Genomic DNA, 22,834 nt, shown 5'->3' with positions numbered 1-22,834 from the left:
CCAACAGCCCAGACTGAGGGGATGGGTCTCCTGGAGGGGAGGTCCTGGGGGCAAAGCCAGCTGTCCTCTGCCCAGACCTGTGTTGAGGGGGGCAGGTCCAGAGTTGGGAGGGGGTCTTGTCCAGCTACCAGCTGGGTCTGCATCTTCTCTCCCCACCACTCACACCGGGCTTCTTTCGGTTCCCTTTGGTGATGTGGCTCCCCCACCCACACACACATATATACATACGCACGGTGGCTTCCACCCGAATCAGGCATCTCACCACACCTTCAATCTGATGCCCCAGCCAGGCGAAGGGGGGCAGGGGCTGTCTCACCATTGGGAATAAGAGGCCTGGACACACATCTCTGCTGAGGCTCCTGGGGCTGTGGAGGCCAAGTCTCCTTGTTCCCTGTGTGCCCTGGTCCCACTGCGGGGAACTGGGAGTGATCACATGGGGGTCACTGGTGTAGTCTCACTTCCCCTTTGCTTGCGCTTCACCATAAGACAACATCCGGAAGCAAGGGGACTCTTCAATTTTGGAGGAGCTCTAGTGATGCTCTCTGTCCCCACCCCCCTTCCTCCTTATGCCATGAGCGGTTCTTTGTTCAGGTTCCCCTGGTCCGGGGAAGGCAGGACCCAAGCTGAGCAGAGCCCCTGCATAGACTCTACCCCTGGAGCCTCATGCCAATGCTGTGATCTCGATAACATCACCCTCCTTTTACCACAGGGAATGACAGTCACAGGACCTACCTAATGTTGTTGAGCTTGAACGCAGCAGAGGTGGATGTAAGCTCAAGTGCAGTGCCCCTTCTTCTACACACAGCCCCTGAATGGTTCTGGACAAACTTCAGAGACCCTAAGCATGGGGGGCCTCGCCTGAGGACAGGGGATAATTGGGACGCAGCGTGCAGAATCCTAGTCTTGTGCTCCCTTAGACTGTGTGGGGCATTTAACAATAAAAGAAGGCTCTTCTTGATAACTGCTTCAGGTACATTTTCTAGTCCAACATAAAATACTTTCTATTAAACACAGTTGACCTCCAAGAAGAAAGGTTCGTATTTGGGGGGTGGACCCATTTTCAATTAAATAGCAGTTTCACTTTTAAAGAAAGATATATAAAACAATCTCCCTAGCCTCACTTTCTGCATCCACACTTTACATTTTAAAAATATAAAATGGTGAAATATTCAGCAGATGCAAATAATGAAATACATATAATTATATTTCCATTTTATATTAGGGCTACAAAAGTCAGGGAGAGGGAGCGAGATGCAGGAGAGAAGGAAAAAGACAACACATAATGAGTGATGATACAGATCAGGGGTAAAGACCAACCCAGGTTTTCCTATGGAGATGGAGACGGGAGGGCAAGGTCAAAGTTCTGATTCATCAACTAATACGCCTGTATTTGTTAAAAATACAGGCTCTAGGGACTTCCCTGGTGGCACAGTGGTTGGGAATCCGCCTGCCAATGCAGGGGACACATTTTGAGCCCTGGTCTGGGAAGATCCCACGTGCTTTGGAGTAACTAAGCCCGTGTGCCACAACTACCAAGCCTGTGCTCTAGAGCCTGTCAACCACAACTACTGAGCCCGCGTGCTGCAACTACTGAACTCCAAGCGCCTAGAGCCCATGCTCTGCAACAAGAGAAGCCATGGCAATGAGAAGCCGGCGCACCACAACGAAGAGCAGCCACCGCTCACTAGAGAAAGCCCTCGCACAGCAACAAAGACCCCACGCAGCCAATAAATAAATTAATTTTAAAAAAAGAAAAGAAAAAAATACAGGCTTTAAAGAGCAGACAGTACTTTCTAGAATGTATATATTTTAGTTTCTATCTAAAATTTAATCAATTGACATAAATTTCCTTCCTTTAAAAATATTTTTATTAACCATTACTATAGAAAATAGAAGAGTGATCCCTGAGTAGGCTGATTCTAGTGGAAATCAGACATTAAATCCTAAGTGAAAACCAGCGAAGACTAGCCTCAGAGCCCGCGAACCCGACCTAGGAAGAGAAGTCAAGGCAAGCTTTCCAGAGGAGGTGATGCTGAAACAAAATTTGAAGCCGAGCAGGATTTCCCAAGCGAAGAATGCTCCAGGAGAGGGAACAGGATGTGTGAAGGCTGAGGTCGGCGAGGGAGGCCCACCTGTGGAGCCGAAAAACATTGATAACGGCAGATGGATGGCCACGGTATCGGGAGGTGGGACAAGTGACCAAGGCGCTGACTCTGAGAGGCACTCCCCCCCCCCCCCCGAAAACGATCGGGGAGGGGGAGCTGGGGCAAGCAGGTGCCAAGGGGGCGAATTAGAAAGAAACAGAGTAGCCTGAGGATCCCTGTCTACAGGCGCGTCGTGGACGGGGATGGGGTGGGGTCTGAGTCTGGGTGCCAGCAGCTGGGCGCGGGGCGAGCCTCGGAAGCGTTCGCTGGCGGGCGAGGCGAGGGCCGGGGGCTGTCTATCCGTCTGCCCCACCGCGCTCGTACTTGGCTCAGTTGATCGCCAGTGCCTGCATACATGTGTAGCTCCGGGAGGGACAGGCCGGGAAGCTCCCGGGCCCAGCCGAGCACTGCGGCAGAGTGGGGCGGGGGACTGGGGCTGTCGAACGACTATTTTGTGCTTCCAGATTGCTGAAGGAGCCCAGGGGTCCGTCCAGGCCACCTCGCTGCCGGATGTCTCCTCCAAGGCCCTGGGCTGCAGGGGGGCCGGCCTGGCCCGAGGCTCAGCCCGGTCCCTCGGTCGCTTGGTCTGCGCGGGGACCCCAAGGTGGCTCAGCGGGCAGGGCGGGGCGGTGTCCGCGCACGGAGGCTCAGCGGCCGCGGCCCAGGGGCGGGGGCGGGTGATGCGGAAGTGCCTGGCGGGCGGGCGGGCGGGCGGACAAGCGCAGCGCCAGGAGGGCGCAGCTCGGCCCCACCGCCTGGCCCCTGCTCCAGGGCGCAGCTACGCGGGCGCACCTCAGGCAGGTAGGTCGCGGCTGCCGCGCGCTCCTCTCCGCGCCGCGGGGCACCTGCCGGCGGCGGGCGAGGGACTGGAGCGCGGCGGGCGGGCGGGAGGGGTCAGCCTCCGGCTCCTCCTGGCGCCCAAGCTCGGTGGGAGGCGGGGAGGGACGCCTAAGGCAGGGCGCGCCCCGCCGTTCCGGCGGCCTCCAAGATGCCTCCTCTGTCCTGATGAGCGTGGCGTGCCCCACACCACCAGCCTTCGTCCCTAAGGTGCCCGGGGAGCCCAGAAGAGCGGGCGGCGGAGTCAGCACTGCTGCCAGCGGCGCCAGCTCTGCTGCTCCTCTCCCTTCCTCTCGCCATCGCCAAGGATGGGCAGCGCCCGGGCGCCCGGCTTGGGCCATGGAGGGGCAAGCCCCGATTACCCCCTTCTGTGCGCTTGGATACCTCTTCCCCGGGCACCCCTAATCCTTTCCACGAAGAGAATGAAGCTTAAACGGTTCATCCTCCGTGGATCTTAAGGCCAATGGCAAGAATTCGGGCAGAGTGTGTAGGAAGATGGTGTCAGGCACAGGCGCCGGTCATCCTTCGATTCGCGGCCGAGAAAAGAAGGCACTGACCCTCCTAACAGAGAAGAACCACGGGCGCGATGCTTCTTAGACTAGTTTCTTTACGGCCTTCCCCCGAACTTAAAAACGAAACTAGAGCCTAAAAGTGGAGAGAAAGTGAGACCAGTGTGGCCGTGATGCGGGATAGGAGATGGCGAACACCTGCGCCGGCCACCGGAGCAGTTGTCTCCAAGACGCCGGAGGGGCCGGATCCGGCACTCGGGAGCGGGGGCGGGGGTGGGGGTGAGGGATGGGGAACTTTCCTGGCCTTGCCGCCACCCTGGGCACATCAGAGCGGGAAGGAGGGCGGGGGCGCCACCAGCCGTAGAAGCGGTCCAAGAGGCAGACCCTAAGCCAGCGCCCCGGGCGGGGTAGAGGGATGGTTCCGTGGGCTGGCCCAGGGAGGCACCTGCAAGGGCGGTCCCGAGGGCAGGGCCGGGCCTGGGCTCCCCAAGCGCCCAGAGCTGGGATGAGTGACCAGGACCAGTAAGGACGAGGGCGGGGCCGATGGTGGAAGCTAGAGGCCTCGGGAGGGGCAGCCGGGCCGGCTCCCAGCAAGCCAAGGGAAGCTACGGGAAACCACTCTTTTTACCTAAAGGCCCTACCTTGGGGATTTTCCCCCTGTGCCTTGGCCTTACCCCATCGTGCCCCGGAAAGGAAGCCGAGAGGAGCTCCTTCCCGCCGCATCTGCTGCCCCAGAGCCTCAGCTATTCTCAGGGTGTGGTCGATTCACCTGGAGGGAGCGGGGCTTAATGTCGCCCCGGGCACAGGGAACCCCTCGCTTTCTCCAGAAGCTTGGTGTGGAGTTTGCGAGGAGACGTCTGAATCAGACAAACTCGGGAGGTGCAAGGGTTTGCTGATCCGCCCACTCTTAGGGGCTGCAGAGCTTCCTCCCCTAGGGTCCCCACATACCCACAGTGTTCCAGGCTCCTCTGGTGGCTGGCTCCTGGGACTCCAGGAGCTGTGGCGCCTCCCCATCTCAGGAGGAGCTCCTGGGCTGCCCTTTCACCTATGGGGGCTTCCTCAGGTCCTCAGCAGGCCACACCTCCTTTGATGTTTCCATGGAAGCTGATGCATGCGCTTCTGGCTTTCCCTGCTTTCCAGGGCTCAAATCCACAAGGCTAGGTCTGCGGGCTGCAGACCTGCTCAGCTGTCAAGGAATCAGGGCAGACCCCCTGACCAGCCTGCCCTCTGATGGAATGTCAAGTCCTCCTCCCAGCAGCGGGTAGAGGGTGTAGGATGGACTTTCTCAGGACTGTGTTATAGCTTCTGGGACACCCTGCGAATCTGGGTGCCTGCTTCTATCTGGAGGGAATGTAGGGATGTGGCACAAAGGCACTGAAATGCGAAACTCCTGGCATTGGGATAGTCTGAATCAGATCTAAGCCTATCTCCGGGTGGGAGAAAGCCTCCCTGGGGAGCTGCCGCTTATCCTGGTCTTGGTGCTGTGCTGGACAGACACTCTCTTGGCCCTGGTCAGGCTTGTCATAGGAGGCCCTCTCCAGAGCCCCTCCCTGTGTTGCTTGAAGGGGCTGCACCTTGCTGCCAACAGGTCAGAGTTATACTTTCAAAACCTTTGTGTTGAAGAGCAGTGCTGTCCTGGGCCAGGCAGTGGGACTCGCCCTGACTTCCTCCTTGCCCTGGGCAGAGGAGTCGGCCTTTCTGGCTTCCCAGTTGCACCACCTTTGGCACAGCTGCGGGCCTGACCATGTGTGCAGGGTCATCTGGGAAGCTTGCCTTGCCATCTGTGTCAACAGAGCTTTCCTCTGTCCACCTTCTCTTAGCCAGAATGGCCTGCTACTGGTGACTGTCACCCCTCTGTTGCAGGACCCAGGCCTTGGGGAGGTATGAGGATTGGGTGAGGCCCTCTGATGCTGTGAGCCACAGCGTACGGTGACCACCAGCAGGCTTGGGGGTTGAGGGATGAGTTACAGGGTGAGAGATGGAGAGTTGGTCTGGGGGACCCACATGTGATTTTCTCCACATCCTTTCCCTCCCCCAGCTCACAGTGAGTCAGTTTTCCGAGTTGTCCGGTCTGGCCACTTTCATTTCCCCTGGGGCTGGGTGGAGGCTAGTGCAGAAAGGGGAACCGAGCCACCCATCTTCTGAGGCCTGGGGGCAGGGCTGGGTGCTCTCCCACCCTTCTGGTCCAAGCCCAGCGCTGGGCGCTGCTCTGAGAGGCCTGCACACGAGATTCCTTAGCAGCGTGGAGGTGGTACTTAGCTGCCACAACCCAAAAAGGTACTGGGCAGGGAATTTCAGGGGAAATTCCAAAGCAGGCCTTGCATGATGGGGGGTGTGTATGTGTGTGTGTGTGTGTCCCAGTGCAGGCCAGGAAGCCCACCAGGGCTTGTGTACTCCCAGAAGCCGTTGCGCCTTGCCACAGTCCAGCCTGTGGTTGGGTGGCGTCAGCTGTTAGAAAGTTCTTCAACCCGGGTCTAGTCCGTTTCAGTGGAAGTTGTCCTGGTATTGATTTCAACCCTAGTCTCTTTGTCACATGGTGGTACCTCTCATCCCCACCCCACTGAGTGTTCACTTCACCCACCCAGATGCCCCATTTCCTTCAGTCATTCCTTCCCTGACAGGCCTGCCCTCCTCAGATCCTCACCTGCATCACAGCCCCGGCGGCCTTCCTCTTGGGTCTGGTCTCACCCTCTTTGAGTCAGAGGAGGGTCCTGGGGAAAGCAGGGCTGGCTGGAGGAGGGGAGTCATAAACAGCTGGAGGAAAGATGCTTCCAACATCTGGCTGACATTTCTTAAGTCCTACTTTGGTTCAGTGAATGGCAGGGTGCCCAGGAGGGGGGACGGGAGGTGAGGAAGAAGAAAGAGCCGGAGGCGCTCCTGCCCTTGAAGAGGTTGCCCGCCCATCTGGAAAGGAAACAAGATGGGGAGGAGGCAGTCAAAGGCAGAGTAAGAGCCCCAAACCACTCATCTCAGTGGAGAAGAGCTCAGGGCCGCCCATGGCACTCTGGAGAGGGGCCCACCCCAGGGAGCAAGTGTTGGCACCCTTGTTCCTGGAAGCATGGCCTCTGGGAATGACCCAGGCCCACCCCAACCCTATGCCACCCTCATCACCACCACTCCCTCTCCATTACTTGTGGAGCATCTTCTGTGGTGGACAGAGGTACCAAGGAAGCAGGAGAGGCCGGGGCAGCGTGTGCCCTCTTACACGCACGCTTGCATGCCCACCTAACTCACATGTGCTCAGAAACTAGAGCCCTGGGTGGGAGGCAGCCTGATTTCTCATCGCGGCTCAGCCCTTTGTTCCTTCCTTGCTCAGCAACAGAGTCCCCTCTGAGTCTCAGGACAGGGGTCTGTGACGCCTCGGTCCTTTCTGTCTCTGACCCTGGACTCACAGGTTAAGGGCAAGGGCAAGGGCAGGGAAGAAACCACCCAGGATTGGAGCAGGGCAGGAGGGGGCTCAGGACAGTGAAGAGAAGTTTCAGTCCTGGGTCTGGAGAGGGGCTTGCAGGTGGAGGAGAGGAGGCAGGGGCTCTGTGTGGCCAGCTGGCCTCTGACCAGGGAAGCAGAGACTGTGGCCCAGGAGTGTGGCACTCACTCCAGGAGACCCTGCCTTTGTGGATCCCACAGCACAGGGCCTGCAAACATAAGGTGCTTACTAGGTGCTGCTGAATGAATGCATGGCTGGTGGGAGTAGCCAGAATCTAGAAATTGATGGCTTTAAAAGGGTAAGTTCTAGGTTTGGTGGCCGCGGTCCTTGCCAGTGATGCAGGCGGTAGATGGAGTTGGCTGATGGGATTTCTGTCAGTCAAGATGTCCAGGTCAAGAGAGGGTGGGATGCTTCATCCCTGAGGGAAACTAAGAAAGGAAGCTCTGAGGACTGGGTATGGAAACCTCCCTGACGCACAGGTTCTGCCTTTGTCTTAGCTGAGTTTCCTAGAAGGTGGTTTGGTGAGGGGGTTCTCCGGAGGAGAGGGAGGGGAGCATGGTCGGGAGGGGGGGTGGGGCAGGAAGGAAGATAAGCAAGGATGTGGACTCAGCTGGAGACCCATGAGGAGCCTGGAGCACATGTTTGCTCCACCTGAAGCAAGGGGACCAGCCTTTGGTCCCCGTACGTCCGTCACCCACTGGCTGTGGGCTGTCTCCCCAGAGTGGGAGGGTGGGCCTGGCCCTGGAGTGAGGCAGCTGAGGGCGGTTCTCTGGCAATGGGCAGCTCTGTGCTGTGCCGGCCTCACAACAGCTGGGGAATTGATGCCCCGCCTGGCACAGGGTGTCTGGGTGGGGCACCCACAGCATCTACTCGAGCTGTACATTCCCTCCTTCATTTCTCTCAAACACAAAGCCCAGATGCAGGGACCCTGTGACAGGAAAGCTGATGGTTGGAGAGGAAAACTGACTTGAGCACCTGGATGGACAGGAGTGACTCCAGCTCCCCGCCCCCCCAGCCCCCGCGCACGCTGCCCCGTGCTGGGAGGAAGGGAAAGCCCTAATGGCCCACATCCTCTGCTGCAGGGAGCGCCCAAATGCACATCTGCTGATGTGCTCCCCTCTGCTCTCTCCAGCAGACGTCTTTGCCATGAACCAGCCTCCCCCTGCTGCCCTTCCTCCGCCCCGCCGAGTGCGGCTAAAGCCCTGGCTGGTGGCCCAGGTGAACAGCTGCCAGTACCCAGGGCTTCAGTGGGTCAACGGGGAAAAGAAATTCTTTTATATCCCCTGGCGCCATGCCACGCGGCATGGTCCCAGCCAGGATGGAGATAACACCATCTTCAAGGTAAGCCCTGGACAGGGGTACCGCCTGGACCTCTCAGGCCCCCCTCTCTAGAAGAGAACTCCCTCTATATCTCAGACTGGCCACTCTCCTAACTGCCTCGCTGCAGGGGACCCCAGGCCTGGGCCAAGGGGCCGCAGGCATCATCACAGGGCACATCCTTCTAACCTGGTCCCCAGAGCAAGATGAGGACTGAGGGGCCCCCAGGAGACCTTCCTGTAACTCCTTCTCTTCCTCTTTGTTCTTGTGTCATTTTCCTTACACGTGAATGTCCAGGGTGCACGTTTGGTGTACACATACACTAAAAGAAGACCACAGAATTCCTCTGTAATCTTAATACTAGGAGGTAACTTCTATGAATATTTTTTGCTTATATTTTTAGTTTTCTGCATCTGTGTGTATATGAAGTGCAAACATGAAGTCAAACCATAGATTCCATTTTATAATCTGTATTTTTCACCCAACATCAGGACTAGCTTTCCTCTCCAACAAATGCCACAACACCTTTAGTGACCACTGAACATTCCACAGGAGGGGTTAGCACACTTTAGTCACCTAGTCCCAGTTTTTGGACACCTCAGTTTGCTTTTATGTCTCTGTGTTGAAGACCACATTGCCATGGACGCCCTCTAAACTCTCACCCTCGACACAAATGATTTTCCTTTAGGATTAGTTCCTAGAGTTAAACATTTCTGGGTCAAATGGAATGCTTATTTTCAAAGCTTTGGCTGCGTATTTCTTAGTCTTTATACTTGGTATTTACCTTTGCAAGGTTCCTTTCAAATCCATTTCTTATTTTTGAATAGGTAACATGGTCACACAGTTCAACATTTAAAAAGTGTAAAATGGTTAACAGCAAAAAGTGTCCCTGATGGGAGACTGTCCCTCAGCCACCCAACCTTCTCCTTTGGGGCAATTAGTATTATCAGTTTCTTGTTTATCCTTCCTGAGAGATGTTTTGAGCATACACAAGCAAATACGTACCTATCCTTTCCCCAACTTTTGACAAAAATTGTAGATGTTTACATACTCTTCTGCACCTCATTTCTTGAAGATTACAGCATGTCATATATCAAAAACTTCCTCTTTTTTTTTTTTTCTTGCTGCCTGGGATTCCATTCTATGGGTTGGCCATAATTTAACCAGCTCCCATTGATGGACATTTAGATTATTTGGGGTCTTTTTCTTTTATAAACAGAGCTGCAATGAGTAACTTCGTATGTGCAAACTTTTGTGTGGAAGCTTCTGCATCTGTAAAAGGATAAATACCCAGAAGTCAAATTGCTGGGTTAAAGGGCAGAAACATTTGTAATCCTGATATTAACCAAATTGCCCTCCAAAATAATACCAGGAGTTCCCTGATAGTCTAGTGGTTAGGATTCAGCGCTTTCACTGCCATGGCCTGGGTCCAATCCCTGGTCGGGGAACTGAGATGCCACAAGCCCGAGCAATGAGGTCAAAAATAATAATAATAATAATAATAATAATAATAATAATAATAATACCAACAGCTGAAGTGACTCCAACCCAAGTGCAGACACAGTTCAGAGAGCTTTATGGACATTAGCCCTGAGTCTTCACCACCACACTGTGAGGTAGGCACTGTGTTGGGGGAGATCAAAGCAAAGAGAGGCAAAGTGACATGCCCGGGCACACAGCAGATTCCGGATTCAAACCCAGGTCTGCTCCAGATCCCATGCTCTAAGCCACCATGTTACTCCATCCTGCTTAGAGGCTGTACCTATTTGCCACCTTAGGGCCAGTGAATATGATGCCTTTCAAAGCACCTAGATTTCCTTTAGCTTGTTGGAGCCCCAAGGAACTGGCCTCCTATCTCCCACCTTGCAAACTGGACACCTGGGCTCAGCCAACGTGCTAAAGGTCTCACCGCACAGCAGCAACTCCCACTGGCCAGGAGGGGCTTTGGTGAGGGGTGAGGTTCTCTGTGGTCACCTGTCTTGTCTTCCTGCCCTAGGCCTGGGCCAAGGAGACGGGAAAGTACACCGAGGGGGTGGACGAGGCCGATCCGGCCAAGTGGAAGGCCAACCTGCGCTGTGCCCTTAACAAGAGCCGTGACTTTCGCCTCTTCTATGATGGGCCCCGGGACATGCCGCCTCAGCCCTACAAGATCTATGAGGTCTGCTCCAACGGCCCCGCTCCTGCAGGTATCCTGCCTGGCCCTGTGTGGGCTGTCTAGAAGGCTGTGCAGGAAAGCCCAGGGCCCCTCCAGACAGCAGTGGTTGGGGGCATGCTGCTAGGTCATAACACCCAAGGCTCCCAGGAGTGGATCATTTACGAGGCCAGGAATGGCTTGGTATGGACCAGGCCCCCACGTTTGTCTTCCTCAACCCATCCTGGTTCTTGGCTCTTGGCTCCAGTGAATGTAGGTCGGGTGGCCCAGGGAGCAGAGTGCTGTGGGGTCGGAGGCGTCCCTAGTGATGCCCAGTGGCTGTGCAGCCCTTCACTCACTTTGTTTGGGCAGCACTGGGCAGGGGAGGAGCCACAGAAGGAGCTGCCACATGGAGTCCTGGTGGCCTTCCTCCCCCTCCCCCACTGACTCTCTTCCTGTCTTTCTTTTCTCTCCCTCGCTCTGCAGAGTCACAGCCTAGTGACGATTACACTTTGGAGGAGGAGGAGGAAGAGGAAGAGGTGAGCTCAGGGTCGCTGGGCTGATGCGGTGGGCCTTGCTAGGGTGTTTCTGCTGTCCTACTCTGCTGTAGGATTGAGCAGTTCCTTTCCTCTGGAGCCCTGCTGCTGTTTCTGCAGCTCTTCTCTGAGTTTCTTCTCTCGGGATTCTGGGGACAGGAACAAAGTCACCACCTTGAACCTCCCTGGGACTTTGTTGGTATAAAACATGCTCACACATGGTCTCACCCTCAGCAGGTGGGGCTTAGTAGATATTACCACCTGTAGAAGGTGGAAACTGGGGCACAGAGAGCTTCGTGACTTGCCTGGGATGGCAGAGCTGGGCCTGGAGGTAGGGTCTGGCCTCGCCTAAGCTGAAGACCAGGGAATTGCCTTGTGGGTCTCATTCTTTAGCATCGGATCAATTTAATAACCTGTCCACCCTTCCCTCTCTCTGACCTCCTCCCTCCTGCTTTGCCTGTGTCTTCCCTTCAGCTCCAGAGGATGTTACCAGGCCTGAGCCTCACAGGTGGGGCTGGGAGGTGGTGTGGTTGGGGGTTTAGTATAAGGAGGAGCTGCAGGTACCACAGGTACCTGGGAGGGGGCTGAAGGGAGGCTGGGGGGGCGGCCCAGGGCTGGGAGTAGGCGGGTCTGGGAGGCTGTTCCTAAAAGTGGCATTAAAGCTTTGTCCACTCCCACCTTCTGTAGAAGCAGTGCAGCCCGGCCCCGCCATGGCACCCTATTCTTTACCCAAAGAGGATGTCAAGTGGCCACCCGCTCTCCAGCCACCTGTGGTGCTGGGCCCGCCTGCTCCAGACCCCAGCCTCCTGGGCCCTGCCCCTGGCAACCCTGCTAACTTTGGGGAGCTGCTTTCTGAGGTCCTGCCGAGCTCGCAGCCTGGGCCCCTGGATAACAGCCTGCCCCCCACAGGCGAACAACTCCTGCCTGACCTGCTGATCAGCCCCCACATGCTGCCTCGTAAGGACCCACCCCACGGGTGGGCTGGGCAGGGAAAAGCAGCACAGGGAGGGTGGAGGAAGATGAAGAACAAAAGTGCCCATGCCAGTCCCTGCTTGGGTGGGGGAAGGAAGTGGGAGAGCCGGTGATGGCCTGGCTGCGGGGCAGAGAGGGCAGCCAGCCAGTGGACTGCAGGATGGGGAGGCGTGGGGCTCACGGGCGGGGTGGGTCTGCCCCTCTGCCCTGCAGTGACTGACCTGGAGATCAAGTTCCAGTACCGGGGTCGGCCACCCCGGGCCCTCACCATCAGCAACCCCCATGGCTGCCGGCTCTTCTACAGCCAGCTGGAGGCCACCCAGGAGCAGGTGGAGCTCTTTGGCCCTGTGAGCCTGGAGCAAGTGCGCTTCCCCAGCCCTGAGGACATCCCCAGCGACAAGCAGCGCTTTTATACCAATCAGCTGCTGGATGTCCTGGACCGTGGGCTCATCCTCCAGCTACAAGGCCAGGATCTGTATGCCATCCGCCTGTGCCAGTGCAAGGTATTCTGGAGTGGGCCCTGCGCCTCAGCGCATGGCTCACACCCCAACCCCATCCAGCGGGAGGTCAAGACCAAGCTCTTCAGCCTGGAGCACTTTCTCAATGGTGAGGGCCCCACATTGTGCTCTTCTTGGCCTCCTTTCACCCAGAGGCATGGTGCCAGCCTAAGGGTCTCGATCTCTATGCAGAGCTCATCCTGTTCCAGAAGGGCCAGACCAACACCCCACCACCGTTTGAGATCTTCTTCTGCTTTGGGGAGGAGTGGCCTGACCGCAAACCCCGAGAGAAGAAGCTCATCACTGTACAGGTATACCCCCACTGCCTACCCCCCAACACTGCTCTGGTTTGAATATTGGGGAATCTTTTGCCCCAGGGTGGAGGTACAGGGCTCTCTGGGTAGTGTGAACTCAGTGGTCAGAGTTAAGGACCAGTGCTGCCCACACATAAGCAGCCTTTTTATGAAGTAGAAATCGGTGCCCCTTCTTCCTGGTGGATGCAGTCCACCACCTGCCCCCTGGAGCATACCCTCACGCACAACTGGATTGGACGGCCCTGCCAAGACTCTCCCTGTCCTGTTTCCTCTTTGCCCCCTCAGGTGGTGCCTGTAGCAGCTCGGCTGCTGCTGGAGATGTTCTCAGGGGAGCTTTCTTGGTCGGCGGATAGCATCCGGCTACAGATCTCAAACCCAGACCTCAAAGACCGTATGGTGGAACAGTTCAAGGAGCTCCACCACATCTGGCAGTCCCAGCAGCAGCTGCAGCCTGTGGCCCAAGCCCCTCCTGTGCCAGGCCTCAGTGCTGGCCAGGGATCCTGGCCCATGCACCCAGTTGGCATGCAGTAACAAGGCTGCAAACAGTGATTGGCCCAGGCTCCCTGGGTGGCTGTGCGGACTGATGTGGAGGTGCGATGGCCCCAGTAGGCATCTGACGGGTGGCAGGGTCCTATCTCTGGATCTCCTGGAAGTGGATCTGAGCCACAAAGAAGAGGAAAGAGAGGCCCGTGTCCCAGGTTCTCCTCAGAAGCTGAGGGAAGCTGGAAGCCGGTTTTGCTTTGAGGACTCTGCCTTCCTGCACATGCCTCTCCTGGGCTGGCTGTGCAGGAACTGGGGGAATTCGGCCATCAGCACCAGTGAGGAGGGCAGGAACTCCCCCGACTCCAGGGGGCCTAGCTGTACAGAGAGAGTCGCCTCAGAGTGGCCCATTCTTGTGGTTGCCCCCATTTCTTCTGGCAAAAGGAGCCAGGTGTTGTGGGTCAGGTGTCCCTGGCAGGTCCTCTGCAGGGCATGGGCCTGATTTTGGGGTTCCCTAGCTTAAGCCTCACTTCCTCATCTTTCTCCCTCTAGAGAGAAAGATGAGCACTTAGCTATTATACCAGATACTTAAGGCTGCCAGCTACCTCCCTTCAGAGTCCAAGAACCTGGGGTAGAAAGTGGAATTTTATGTATTTTTGGATTAATAAATATTAAAAAACAGACTCAGCTATTATTTTCCAGTACCAGTTGCTCCCATGCTGTTCTACTAGACTGTATGTCTCAGGGCACCTGCCCTCCTGTTCTGGGGGCATCGACACAGGGAAGGCCTGCTTTCCAGGCTGATGAGTCAGGGGGCCTTCATAAGCACTCAGCTGGCTGGCTCTGCTTTCCAGGAGGAAGCTGGCTGAAGTAAGGGTGCAGACCTTTAAAATGTGTGCAAAGCCTAAAATCCTGTCCACATCAGTTTTCCCTAAGAAATGGTGAAAAAGGAAGGGCTGAATTTCAACTAATGGCCATTACAATGTTATCCTCATGTATATTCATATGCTATGAAATATATTAGGACAATGCATACAAATTCGTAGCTCACTGTTTGAATCTGGCTCATAGATGTAATTTTCTGACCGGAACAATTTTGCTCTTATCTTTTTATTATGGAAGATTTTAAACATTTGTGAAAGTAGGGAGAATGGTACGAAATTCCTATGTAGTAGCTTCAACAATTATCAATTCAATCTTTCTCATCTAAACTCCCAATCACACCCCCCACCCTGAGATTACTTTGAAGCAAATCCTAGACGTATTTCATGTATAAATAGTATGTATCTCTAAAAGACAAGCACATCCTGGAAAAAAAAAAACAACCCTGCAATATCATTGCACCTAATTAATTTCTATCAAATATCTAGCTCTTAAGAATTTAAGACAGAGAAATTTTATTCCCTTGCCATTTAATTGTGGAACAAATTGCATTTTTTGTTCTGCATTTTGTTTTTGCCTAGATGCTGCTGACTGCATCTCTTCTGTTAACGTATTTTGTCTCCTGTGCTTCCTGTAAATTGGCACCTTGATCTGGACCCTGGATTTTAGAGGCTTAACTGGATGCAGGTTTTTGTTTTGACTACCTTTGACTACAGGGTATTCCAATTGCTTCCATCTTTAGTTATTATACATAATGCTGCAGTGGACAGGCTTGTGCATATTTATGTATTTTCATATTTTTGCCAGTATATCTTTAGGATGGAGCCACAGAAATTGGATTTCTGGGCCAAAGAATAAATATGTATCTAATTTTGCTAGATACAGTATTGGCAAAATTCTGATAAATCTCTGAGTGTGGCTGTTTCCCCACAGTCTCAACAGATTATAGTGTCAACTTTGGATTTCTGCCAATCTGATACGTGAAAAATAGTTATCTCTACCATTTCTCATTAAACAAGACTGAGCATCTTTATATGGTTAAGTAACCTGTGCAGATTTTAGTGATTTTTTAAAAATAAACAAATTTAGAATAGTTTCAGATTTACATGAAAGTTGCTAAGAGTGCCTATATAACCCATACCCAGTTTCCCCAATTGTTAACATCTTACATTATACCTTACATGACTATGGAACATTTGTTACAACTAATGAAACAAAATGAATGCATCATTATTAAGCTAAATGCCATTATTTATTCAGATTTCATTAGTTTTTATCTCATACTCTTTTTCTGTTCTAGCTTCCCATCCAAATGATCACATTACATTTAGTCACCATGTCTCCCTAGCCACCACTGGTCTGACAGTTTCTAAGACTTCCCTTGTTTTTGAAGACTTGGATGGCTTTAAGGGTACATTTCAGAATGTCCCTCATTTGGGATTTATCTGCTGTGTTTCTCATGGTTTTTGTAAAGAAGACACAGAGGTAAAGCAGCATTCTCACTAGTCATATCAAGGAGATGAATTACAAAGCTTGGCAGGAACATCTGCACTAGGCGAACATCCCTGGACTGACCTCCAACACTGCAGGCAGCTCAGTGGCTGCTGAAAATCTTTCTTGGGCTTCTACCTACATTTTGATTTTTTAAAAATAAAACAAAAATGAAAGCAAACACAACAAAGGCACATCTGGCCATCATTTCCTGTAGATCTCTGTGTTGTAGCCAGTGGTGGATGAACACTACCCCCTGCCCCTGCCCCAAAACGAGAGATCTCATAAGTTCTAGAGGTTAAAGGCAGGACAATGTGTTGTCATTCACTGCTCCCAGCTACGCTCCAGTTCCACTTGGTAGCAGCCTTTGCCCTGGTGGCCTCTGCTAATCTTTAAGTTGGAATCTACAGGATACTCTTGCTCATGGCCCTGGGGATGAATACACCCCTCCAGCACCCAGCAGTTTCCCTTACTTCCTTCCTCCAGGCCCCTCCCTCCTTCCCACCAAGTTCATCCTTGTATCCAATGAAATATTCCCTTTTAATTCAAGATTCCTTCCTCTTATTCAGCTTTTCACTGACCTAAAGAACTTTTCAGTCTTTGTTGAGTAGGAGAGAATACTGACAGCTTTTCCCCATTTTTGTCAGAGGAATGTTCTCACAAGGCAACTTTCTCATTTGCTAGTAACACATCTCACAAGATCAGGCATACCTTGCTGCATAATCTTGAATGTCTAACTTCTCTGGATTTTGGCTTTCATCCTTGTAAAACGATTTAGTACCAGGGCTCCACAAGGTGGACACGTACTTCGCACTCATGAAGTGTTGATGACATTCAAAAGTTCCTATCTTATTTATCCTACATTCTCAGTTATTGATCTTTATAGAAACAGGTACATAAAAATTACAACTTTAATTTAGTACAATCTTGCTGGGAATAGCCCCAATGGGTGGTATGTGTTTTACATAATCATGACTAAAATTTCTTGGCTAAGTCAATCATGGAAATAAGGGAACAGTTCCATGGGAACTTTATGACTTAGGTAAATTCAGGTGCAAGACTCTCATTCTACTTCCACTAGACAATGTCAACCAGGAACACAATAGCTACATTAGGGTACCTGATCCCAAGCAATTTCCTTTTAACTTGAAATTTAGGTGGGTATCCTTGTTATGCCCCAAATCAACAAGACTGTTTGTAAGAACTAGTCTGAAGCAAATCTGTAACACTGAGGAGTAAGCAGAGAGAACTATTAATAAGAGTTCTGTTTTTCAAAGCTATAGCTGTGGGGAGGATGTTCTTGACACACACTAGGATATGTACTCCAAAGGCTATTTTTCAGTGGCTGGGGAGAGTTGTATTAAATCCTTCCACATGTCTTCCAGTCCCAGATACAGCTTTCTGTGATAAAAGCCAAACTCCTCAAACAGAGCAAAGTCAACTGGTCTGTTTAACCAGTCCGGTCCTAGTAAGGACCTAGGGTTGGACTAGGCTTCCAAAGTTTTATTGTTTAACCAGAAAATGAGCAGGATGGTTAGGGTAACATACTGATCCCCAGAATTTGATAATTTTACTCCAAATACTGTTCCATATTCAAGTTTTTTTTCTCCCCTTCCAATACTGCCTCTTTAAAGAATAAAACTCTAAGTACCATTGATGTTATGCCGGGAGGTTTGTTTCATGGATTCCAATTAACAGATGCAACTCTTATTAGCACAAAGCCCAACAACTATAATATACTATGATCTCATTTATATAAAACTCAAGAAAATGCAAACTAATCCACAGTGACAGAAAGCAGATGAATGGCTACTTGGGCATGGAGGAGGATGGGAAGAGGCATGAGGAAACTTTTGGGAGTAAAGTGTATGTTCACTATCTTTTCTGTGTTAATGGTTTCATGGGTGTACCCTATGTCAAAGCTTATCAACTGTGTACCTTAAACATGTGCAGCTTATTGTATGTCAATGATAACTTCATTACAGGGTTTTTTTTTTAAATAGCAAATAAATACTCAGGTTAGGAAACAATCTACTTGGGAGGCCGCTGTAAGAAGAATATGCTACATTTTGTTTAATATGCCAAGTGACCCATTCTCCTTCCCACTAAGGCCATATGAAAGGACAGAATGTAGCAGTAGGAGTTTTATGGTAAACTAGAAGAATAAAAGATGCAGAAAGAGACACTCCTCTGAAATATGAAGGGTCTGGGGCAGTAAGGGCCAGGGTCTCAATTTCACAATCTGTACTCAGACGTCTGTTAGAAAACAACTACGACTATTCACTTGGGCGGTCCAGCTGTATCATTTCAGATCTATGAAGCAGTAAAAGGAAGTAAAAACAAACACTGGTTAAATTTTAAAAATTTATTGTTTTTGTTTGTTGTTGCTGTTGATATGTTCTTGAGATGGCTACAACACCAGAAAGAACAGCGCCCTCACAGCTAATGCCTGTGCAAGGCTGCAACTCCTTTAAAACATTAGGACTTGCTTTGGGCTTACCTCTCTTGCCTCACCCCCAATGAAGCCAAATGATTTCTGCATTTTTTAATAAAATACAGTTAGTCCTGTAAACACTTTTTTCCATACTCCCACCCTCTGTTTTCCTCTCTCATGTCTATGGGTGAAAAATTAACTAAAAAAAAAAAAAGAAAAAAAAATCTTTAAAAAACTAAAACTTAGAATATATATTTATATCCCACTCAACCCTAACTTTGGCTCTTCTCTCCAAAGATGACGACAACCCAATGTAGGTGGGAAGTGGACTCAAGAGACTGAATAGGGTCAGGCTGGGGATATACCTGAATTTTGGCCCTGGCAGGTCCTAGTATTATTGATGTGACCATGATATAAAATAGTACAGGCTCCTTGCTTACTTCTCCTTGTCTGAACAACTCTAAAGGTGAGAAGAAACAGTTGGGACAGTAGGAGAAATTTCTACTCACTTTCATTAAGAGGAGGGGGAAAGGGAAAGAAGAGAGGGTGGGAGAGCAGGAAAGGACAAAACGAGAAAACCTTAAGAGATGATCCTGACCCTTTCCTTCCAATTGCAGCTATTTAATTAATTTGAATTTCCATCTTCCCTAAGTAAACGTTTTTGTTTCACAGATTTTTCTGTACTTTTATTTATCCGTGTGTGCACACGTGTTAGCATGTGTGTGTATACGTATGTGTATGTATGTGTGCGTGTCATTTGCTACCAGGAGAATGCTTCAGTTCTGGTTTCAGCTTAGTTTTCCTTTTTTTTTTTTTTCCTTTTTTATTTTCTTAAAATTATTTTTCCTTTTAGAAACAAGTTCACCAGGAAACCAGCTCACCTCCCACCACGCCGGACAGGCTGCAGCCATCTTTTCTAAACCGCGCTGATTTTCCCTCACACCCCCAAACAGGAACTCCTCAGGATGGCCTTGGAAGGCTGGAGTTTCTCCCTGTCTGGCGGGACGCCCTGGTGGCGGTGAAGGCCCCTCTGCCACAATGGAGGTTTCTGATTGTGGGACACAGGTCTGGTTTTTGTTTTCTTCCTGTCTTCTAATTTAAAAAGACATTCCTGACAAAAGAGAGAAGATAGTCAATAACTGTGGTCCAGGAGATAGCAAGCACTTCATGAAATCAACCTCAAGGCAGAAGTTTCTATACTTGCTCAGGTACCTCATTCTGGCCTCTGCTGCAAGAACTCAGTTAAAAAAAAAAAAAAAGAAGTTGGATTTTTTTAACTTGTAATTTTAAAGGAGCAACTGTTTTAATGAAATACTGTCTGTGGTGCTTTTCCAATTCTGAGTGTGCTCAGGGATAATATGTGGGGGTAAAGGATAATAAGCCAGTACGTCCACACTGCCCACTCCAAAACCAACCAGAAAACCTCTGTTTAAGTCTTTTTAAATACTGGGGCTTCATGCAAGATTTTATTTTGAAAGAAGGCTTTGCCTGCAAAAAAAAGAAAAAAACGTTTATAAGAACCACTGATTTAGACTCTACATAAAGGTGCTATGTAAAAGTATTAAGTAGAGTGGCTAAAGGTGAGGACTCTGGCACCAGAAAAGTGAACTGTGGCTCTAACAACTGATGTCACAATGACTGTGACATCAAGCAAATTATTTAGCATCTTTGAACCTCAATTTCCTCATCTGTAAAATAGAAATAATAATAGTAACTAATCCAGAGGACTAACATAGTTTTTTAATACATAATATGCTTTGTACATAATACAAAGCACTTAGAATAGTACCGGACACACAGTAAGGGCTCCAAAAATGTTAGCTATGCACGAACACCCTGCGTGTTATCAGCATTAGCTATCACAGACACTGCAAAACCTGAGGATCCCAAGTGGTATCACGACTCATTAAAGAACCAAAGTTGAGAAATAATTTCTGGTATGGTGAGGCACTGCTGAACAGCATCTTCACCCGTGGATGCATTTAATCACAAAACCACCACTGAGTGCTGCACATTCATCGAGAATTGCCTCTAGGCAGAATAAATTCTGCTTAAGACATCAAAGGGTGGGCTTATAGGAGAGCTGCCTTTCTTCTCTCAGTCAAGAAATTGGCACCTGAATCCCACCACCCAGCCCTTCCTTCCTCAGCTAAGCTTCTTGCTTTACTTCAGAATCAGGAAGCACATGGAGAAAACTGATAATTAGGAGCTGGACAAAGAGGCCAGCTGCTTTCCCATACCTCCTGCCTCGGTCAAAACCCTGGCATTTCAGTGTTAAAACTTCAAAAAATGATAAGAAGGAGCATCTTTACTCATCAAATCTGAAAAATCAGTTTTAGGAGAGCAGTGCCATGTATCATGGTCCACTTTACGTCAGCACTGTTTTCACCAAAGTAGCCAGACTGAAAAATATTTATTTGTTACCACACACACTTATCATCCTTAGAAGTATCTGTAAGGAGAAGAGGGGAGAAAATTTTTTTTTTTTTTTTTTTTTTTTAGATATTCTGCAACAGTAACTTCCTTATGGGGGTGAAAATGGCATCCAAAAGAAGCTGACAATTATTTGGCTGCCTTGACCCAAGAAAATCCGGGCTGTGCATTTCCCAGCTGTGCAGCAGTGTTAAACCGTTAAGTCCTTCCCTGACTATAGCTATAGTACTAGTCCCATGATGGGCATTAAAACCTACGCCCATCTCCAAGTACTACAGACAGCGAGGGGAAAAGCTGGGAACTATATACCACTCACCTGGGTGACAGGCACAGTGCAGGAGTGTGAGCTATCGAAACAACCTGGTGAAGTCTCGCAAGGCCCAGCAAACTTGTTTACATTCCTCAGCACTGGAAAAGAAAAGGTAGGTTGGTCCCTGACTGATGAGAAAGATATAGGATGTTGAAAAGCAACCACAACCTTGAGGTATACCGAGAACTGCCCCAGCTCTGCTCTCTCCATCATCTCTTGTCCCCGTTTTTGATCTTTCTGTAACTCAAGGGTAAATATTAACTATTGTATATGAGAATAATTATAAGCTGTGTTATCCTTAAAGAGTGGGCTTTGGAGAAAAACTGCTTAGGTCTGAATCTTGGTTTTACTATGTCCTTAAGCAAGTTGCCAATCTGCCTCAGTTTCCTCATCCATTACCTACCCCATGATGTTTTGAGGATTAAATCAGTTCCTATATGTAAAGTGCTTAGGATAATAGAAGACTGAATAAAATAGTATTTGACAAATGTAGGCTGCTACAGCAATAAAATTTGGTTATGGGACTTCCCTAGTGGTCCAGTGGTTAAGACTCCACACTTCCACTGTAGGGGTCATGGGTTCAATCCCTGGCCGAGGAACTAAGATCCCATGGCCAAAAAAAACAAACAAACAAACCAAAAAACTACAAAACTTGGTTAAAGTCCTTGACATAAATAAAAGAAAGACAGAACCCTCGAAGTAAAAAAGCAAGCATATTCACCTAAGGTGGATCATTTTAACTCTATGAGCTGAGCTAACTTAGGTAACCCTGGTTTCCTCATTCTTTTCCAAAAGCAGATTTTGTTTATAAAGCCCAGTCCAGCAAGTAAGTCTCAGTCAGTCAGCGATTTTCTAGTTGAACAGGCTGCTCAAGGTTTCCTCCTGTGGGAGGAGGAGGGAGAGGAGAGAGGAAAGGGTTAAGGCATGAAGCAAGGGAGGAGGAGGAAGCAGGTTTTGGTCTTTAGGCAAGCACTGAGATGCCTAGGTGGTATGAATAGCCCAATATTTATTTGACCCTGTTTTTTCGAAAGGCTTCCTTTGTCTAAGATTGTCACCAAGAAACCAGTTCATGCCAGCTTCATTCTTTTGTGTCAGTCTTCATAACAGTTTTTGGTAACTGAACATGAGGCTAAGCTAAAAACAGTGGAAAAGGAAGCACATCCTAATACGCTCACCCTTCTGAGGCCCTCCCTTTGGCTCAGAAAATCTCAGGGACTGCAGCCCATAGCCTAAGATTCAATGTCAGAAGAAAGCTCTCTCCTTGTAATGGTTAAACATCAGGCAGGGAAGCACTAAGAGTGATCCAACGTAAAGAAGGTAATGAGAGCTATCCGCTTCAGTGCCTACATCTGGATTTCCTGAGCTATTTAGGGTCTGAAACATCACTAAGAACTTTGATTTAGACTCCAGGACTGGATTCAATAGAAACTTTCTTCCACTCTCCCTCCATCCTAAAAATGTAAGGAAAATAAAGAAAGTCTTCTAGTTTTATTGGAATTCTGCCATTTGCTCTGTGAATTTAACATGCCTCAATAAAAGCATTACATTTCTCCAACTATTTCCAAATAAATACTGACTTTAACGAGGCAGCCTTGGTAAGCGAGGCCCCATCACTCTTGCTTCCCAATGTCATGAAGGAGGAAGACACATAACCCCAGAGAAGTCACTGTGTGGTGCATTATTATAAGGGACTAAGACAATAGGAAAGAGATAAACTTAGGATAATGCTGGAGACTCAAGATTTGTTTGCTATCTTAATGCCTTACATTTTGTTCAATTCTACCCTTCTTCAACCAAAGATCGTGGTTAAATCTGAAAAAGAAATGATAACTCCATTCTTAGCCTCTTTCATAACATGAGAAAAAGTACTGAAACCAAAATGCAAGCACAGGAGAACTGTGGTGAGACAGGGGGAAATGAGGGATGGGCCACCGTCTCTCGAATCAGCTCAGCTTCTGCTCCCAATCCTTGTCAGCAACTGCTCTGGTGTCAAGAGCTTCAGCTAAATGTTTAACTTAAAGTGTCCTTGGTGCTTAAGCCCAGAGAAATGGATTTAAAAACAAACAAACTCCTTCGGACTTCCCTGGAGGCACAATGGTTAAGAAGCTGCCTGCCAATGC

The 22,834-nt window shown here is 50.0% G+C and overlaps 3 protein-coding genes across 9 annotated transcripts in view; 1 reads left to right on the top strand and 2 right to left on the bottom strand.

Annotated features, from left to right (window-relative positions):
* Nucleotides 1–1,227: 1,227 nt before the first annotated feature.
* LOC130851136 (MAGE-like protein 2) lies at nucleotides 1,228–6,390 on the bottom strand. 3 transcript variants are annotated; one of them, XR_009053129.1, is made up of 3 exons: nucleotides 6,135–6,390; nucleotides 4,439–4,676; nucleotides 1,228–3,626 (listed from the first exon to the last, which is right to left on the bottom strand). XR_009053129.1 is itself a non-coding variant. In XM_057731019.1 (2 exons), exon 2 carries the CDS (start codon nucleotides 3,320–3,322, stop codon nucleotides 2,792–2,794), a length of 531 nt encoding a protein of 176 aa, XP_057587002.1. In that variant the 5' UTR covers nucleotides 3,323–3,626; nucleotides 4,165–4,233; the 3' UTR covers nucleotides 1,228–2,791. The 3 variants fall into 3 exon arrangements, 1 of the variants encoding a protein (XP_057587002.1); XR_009053128.1 differs by having other exon boundaries at nucleotides 4,439–6,390; XM_057731019.1 differs by lacking the exons at nucleotides 4,439–4,676; nucleotides 6,135–6,390 and adding an exon at nucleotides 4,165–4,233.
* On the top strand, nucleotides 2,847–14,053 carry IRF5 (interferon regulatory factor 5). Of its 2 annotated transcripts, none has more exons than XM_057731014.1 (9): nucleotides 2,847–2,945; nucleotides 8,050–8,258; nucleotides 10,231–10,420; nucleotides 10,852–10,904; nucleotides 11,376–11,409; nucleotides 11,589–11,858; nucleotides 12,087–12,479; nucleotides 12,563–12,681; nucleotides 12,970–14,053. In XM_057731014.1, the coding sequence occupies exons 2-9, from the start codon at nucleotides 8,064–8,066 to the stop codon at nucleotides 13,213–13,215; spliced, it is 1,500 nt and encodes a 499-aa protein (XP_057586997.1). In that variant the 5' UTR covers nucleotides 2,847–2,945; nucleotides 8,050–8,063; the 3' UTR covers nucleotides 13,216–14,053. The 2 variants fall into 2 exon arrangements, with proteins under 2 accessions (XP_057586997.1, XP_057586998.1); XM_057731015.1 differs by having other exon boundaries at nucleotides 2,853–2,945; nucleotides 8,053–8,258.
* Nucleotides 14,054–18,764: 4,711 nt separating this feature from the next.
* The window catches only part of TNPO3 (transportin 3), an 83,150-nt gene continuing 79,080 nt past the window's right edge, over nucleotides 18,765–22,834 (bottom strand). For 2 of the 4 annotated variants that reach the window (XM_057731255.1, XM_057731258.1), the window contains 2 exons: nucleotides 20,721–20,812; nucleotides 18,765–19,082 (listed from right to left, as the gene is read on the bottom strand). In XM_057731255.1, the coding sequence (XP_057587238.1) occupies nucleotides 20,752–20,812 (61 nt within the window). In that variant the 3' untranslated portion in view covers nucleotides 18,765–19,082; nucleotides 20,721–20,751. The other 2 variants (XM_057731257.1, XM_057731256.1) reach the window with 2 other exon arrangements.

Source organism: Hippopotamus amphibius, chromosome 4 (genome assembly GCF_030028045.1).
Source record: "Hippopotamus amphibius kiboko isolate mHipAmp2 chromosome 4, mHipAmp2.hap2, whole genome shotgun sequence".
Lineage (NCBI taxonomy): Eukaryota > Metazoa > Chordata > Mammalia > Artiodactyla > Hippopotamidae > Hippopotamus > Hippopotamus amphibius.
This window is presented reverse-complemented; position numbering and strand designations above follow the sequence as displayed.

What these genes read in the sequence shown, in the direction of transcription:
- IRF5 (XM_057731014.1), top strand. Translation starts at nt 8,064, where the DNA reads ATGAACCAGCCTCCCCCTGCTGCCCTTCCTCCGCCCCGCCGAGTGCGG. An exon ending in GAGATAACACCATCTTCAAG is followed by an intron (nt 8,259 to 10,230) that starts GTAAGCCCTGGA and finishes TTCCTGCCCTAG; the next exon opens with GCCTGGGCCAAGGAGACGGG. An exon ending in CAACGGCCCCGCTCCTGCAG is followed by an intron (nt 10,421 to 10,851) that starts GTATCCTGCCTG and finishes CTCGCTCTGCAG; the next exon opens with AGTCACAGCCTAGTGACGAT.
- LOC130851136 (XM_057731019.1), bottom strand. Translation starts at nt 3,322, where the DNA reads ATGGCCCAAGCCGGGCGCCCGGGCGCTGCCCATCCTTGGCGATGGCGA.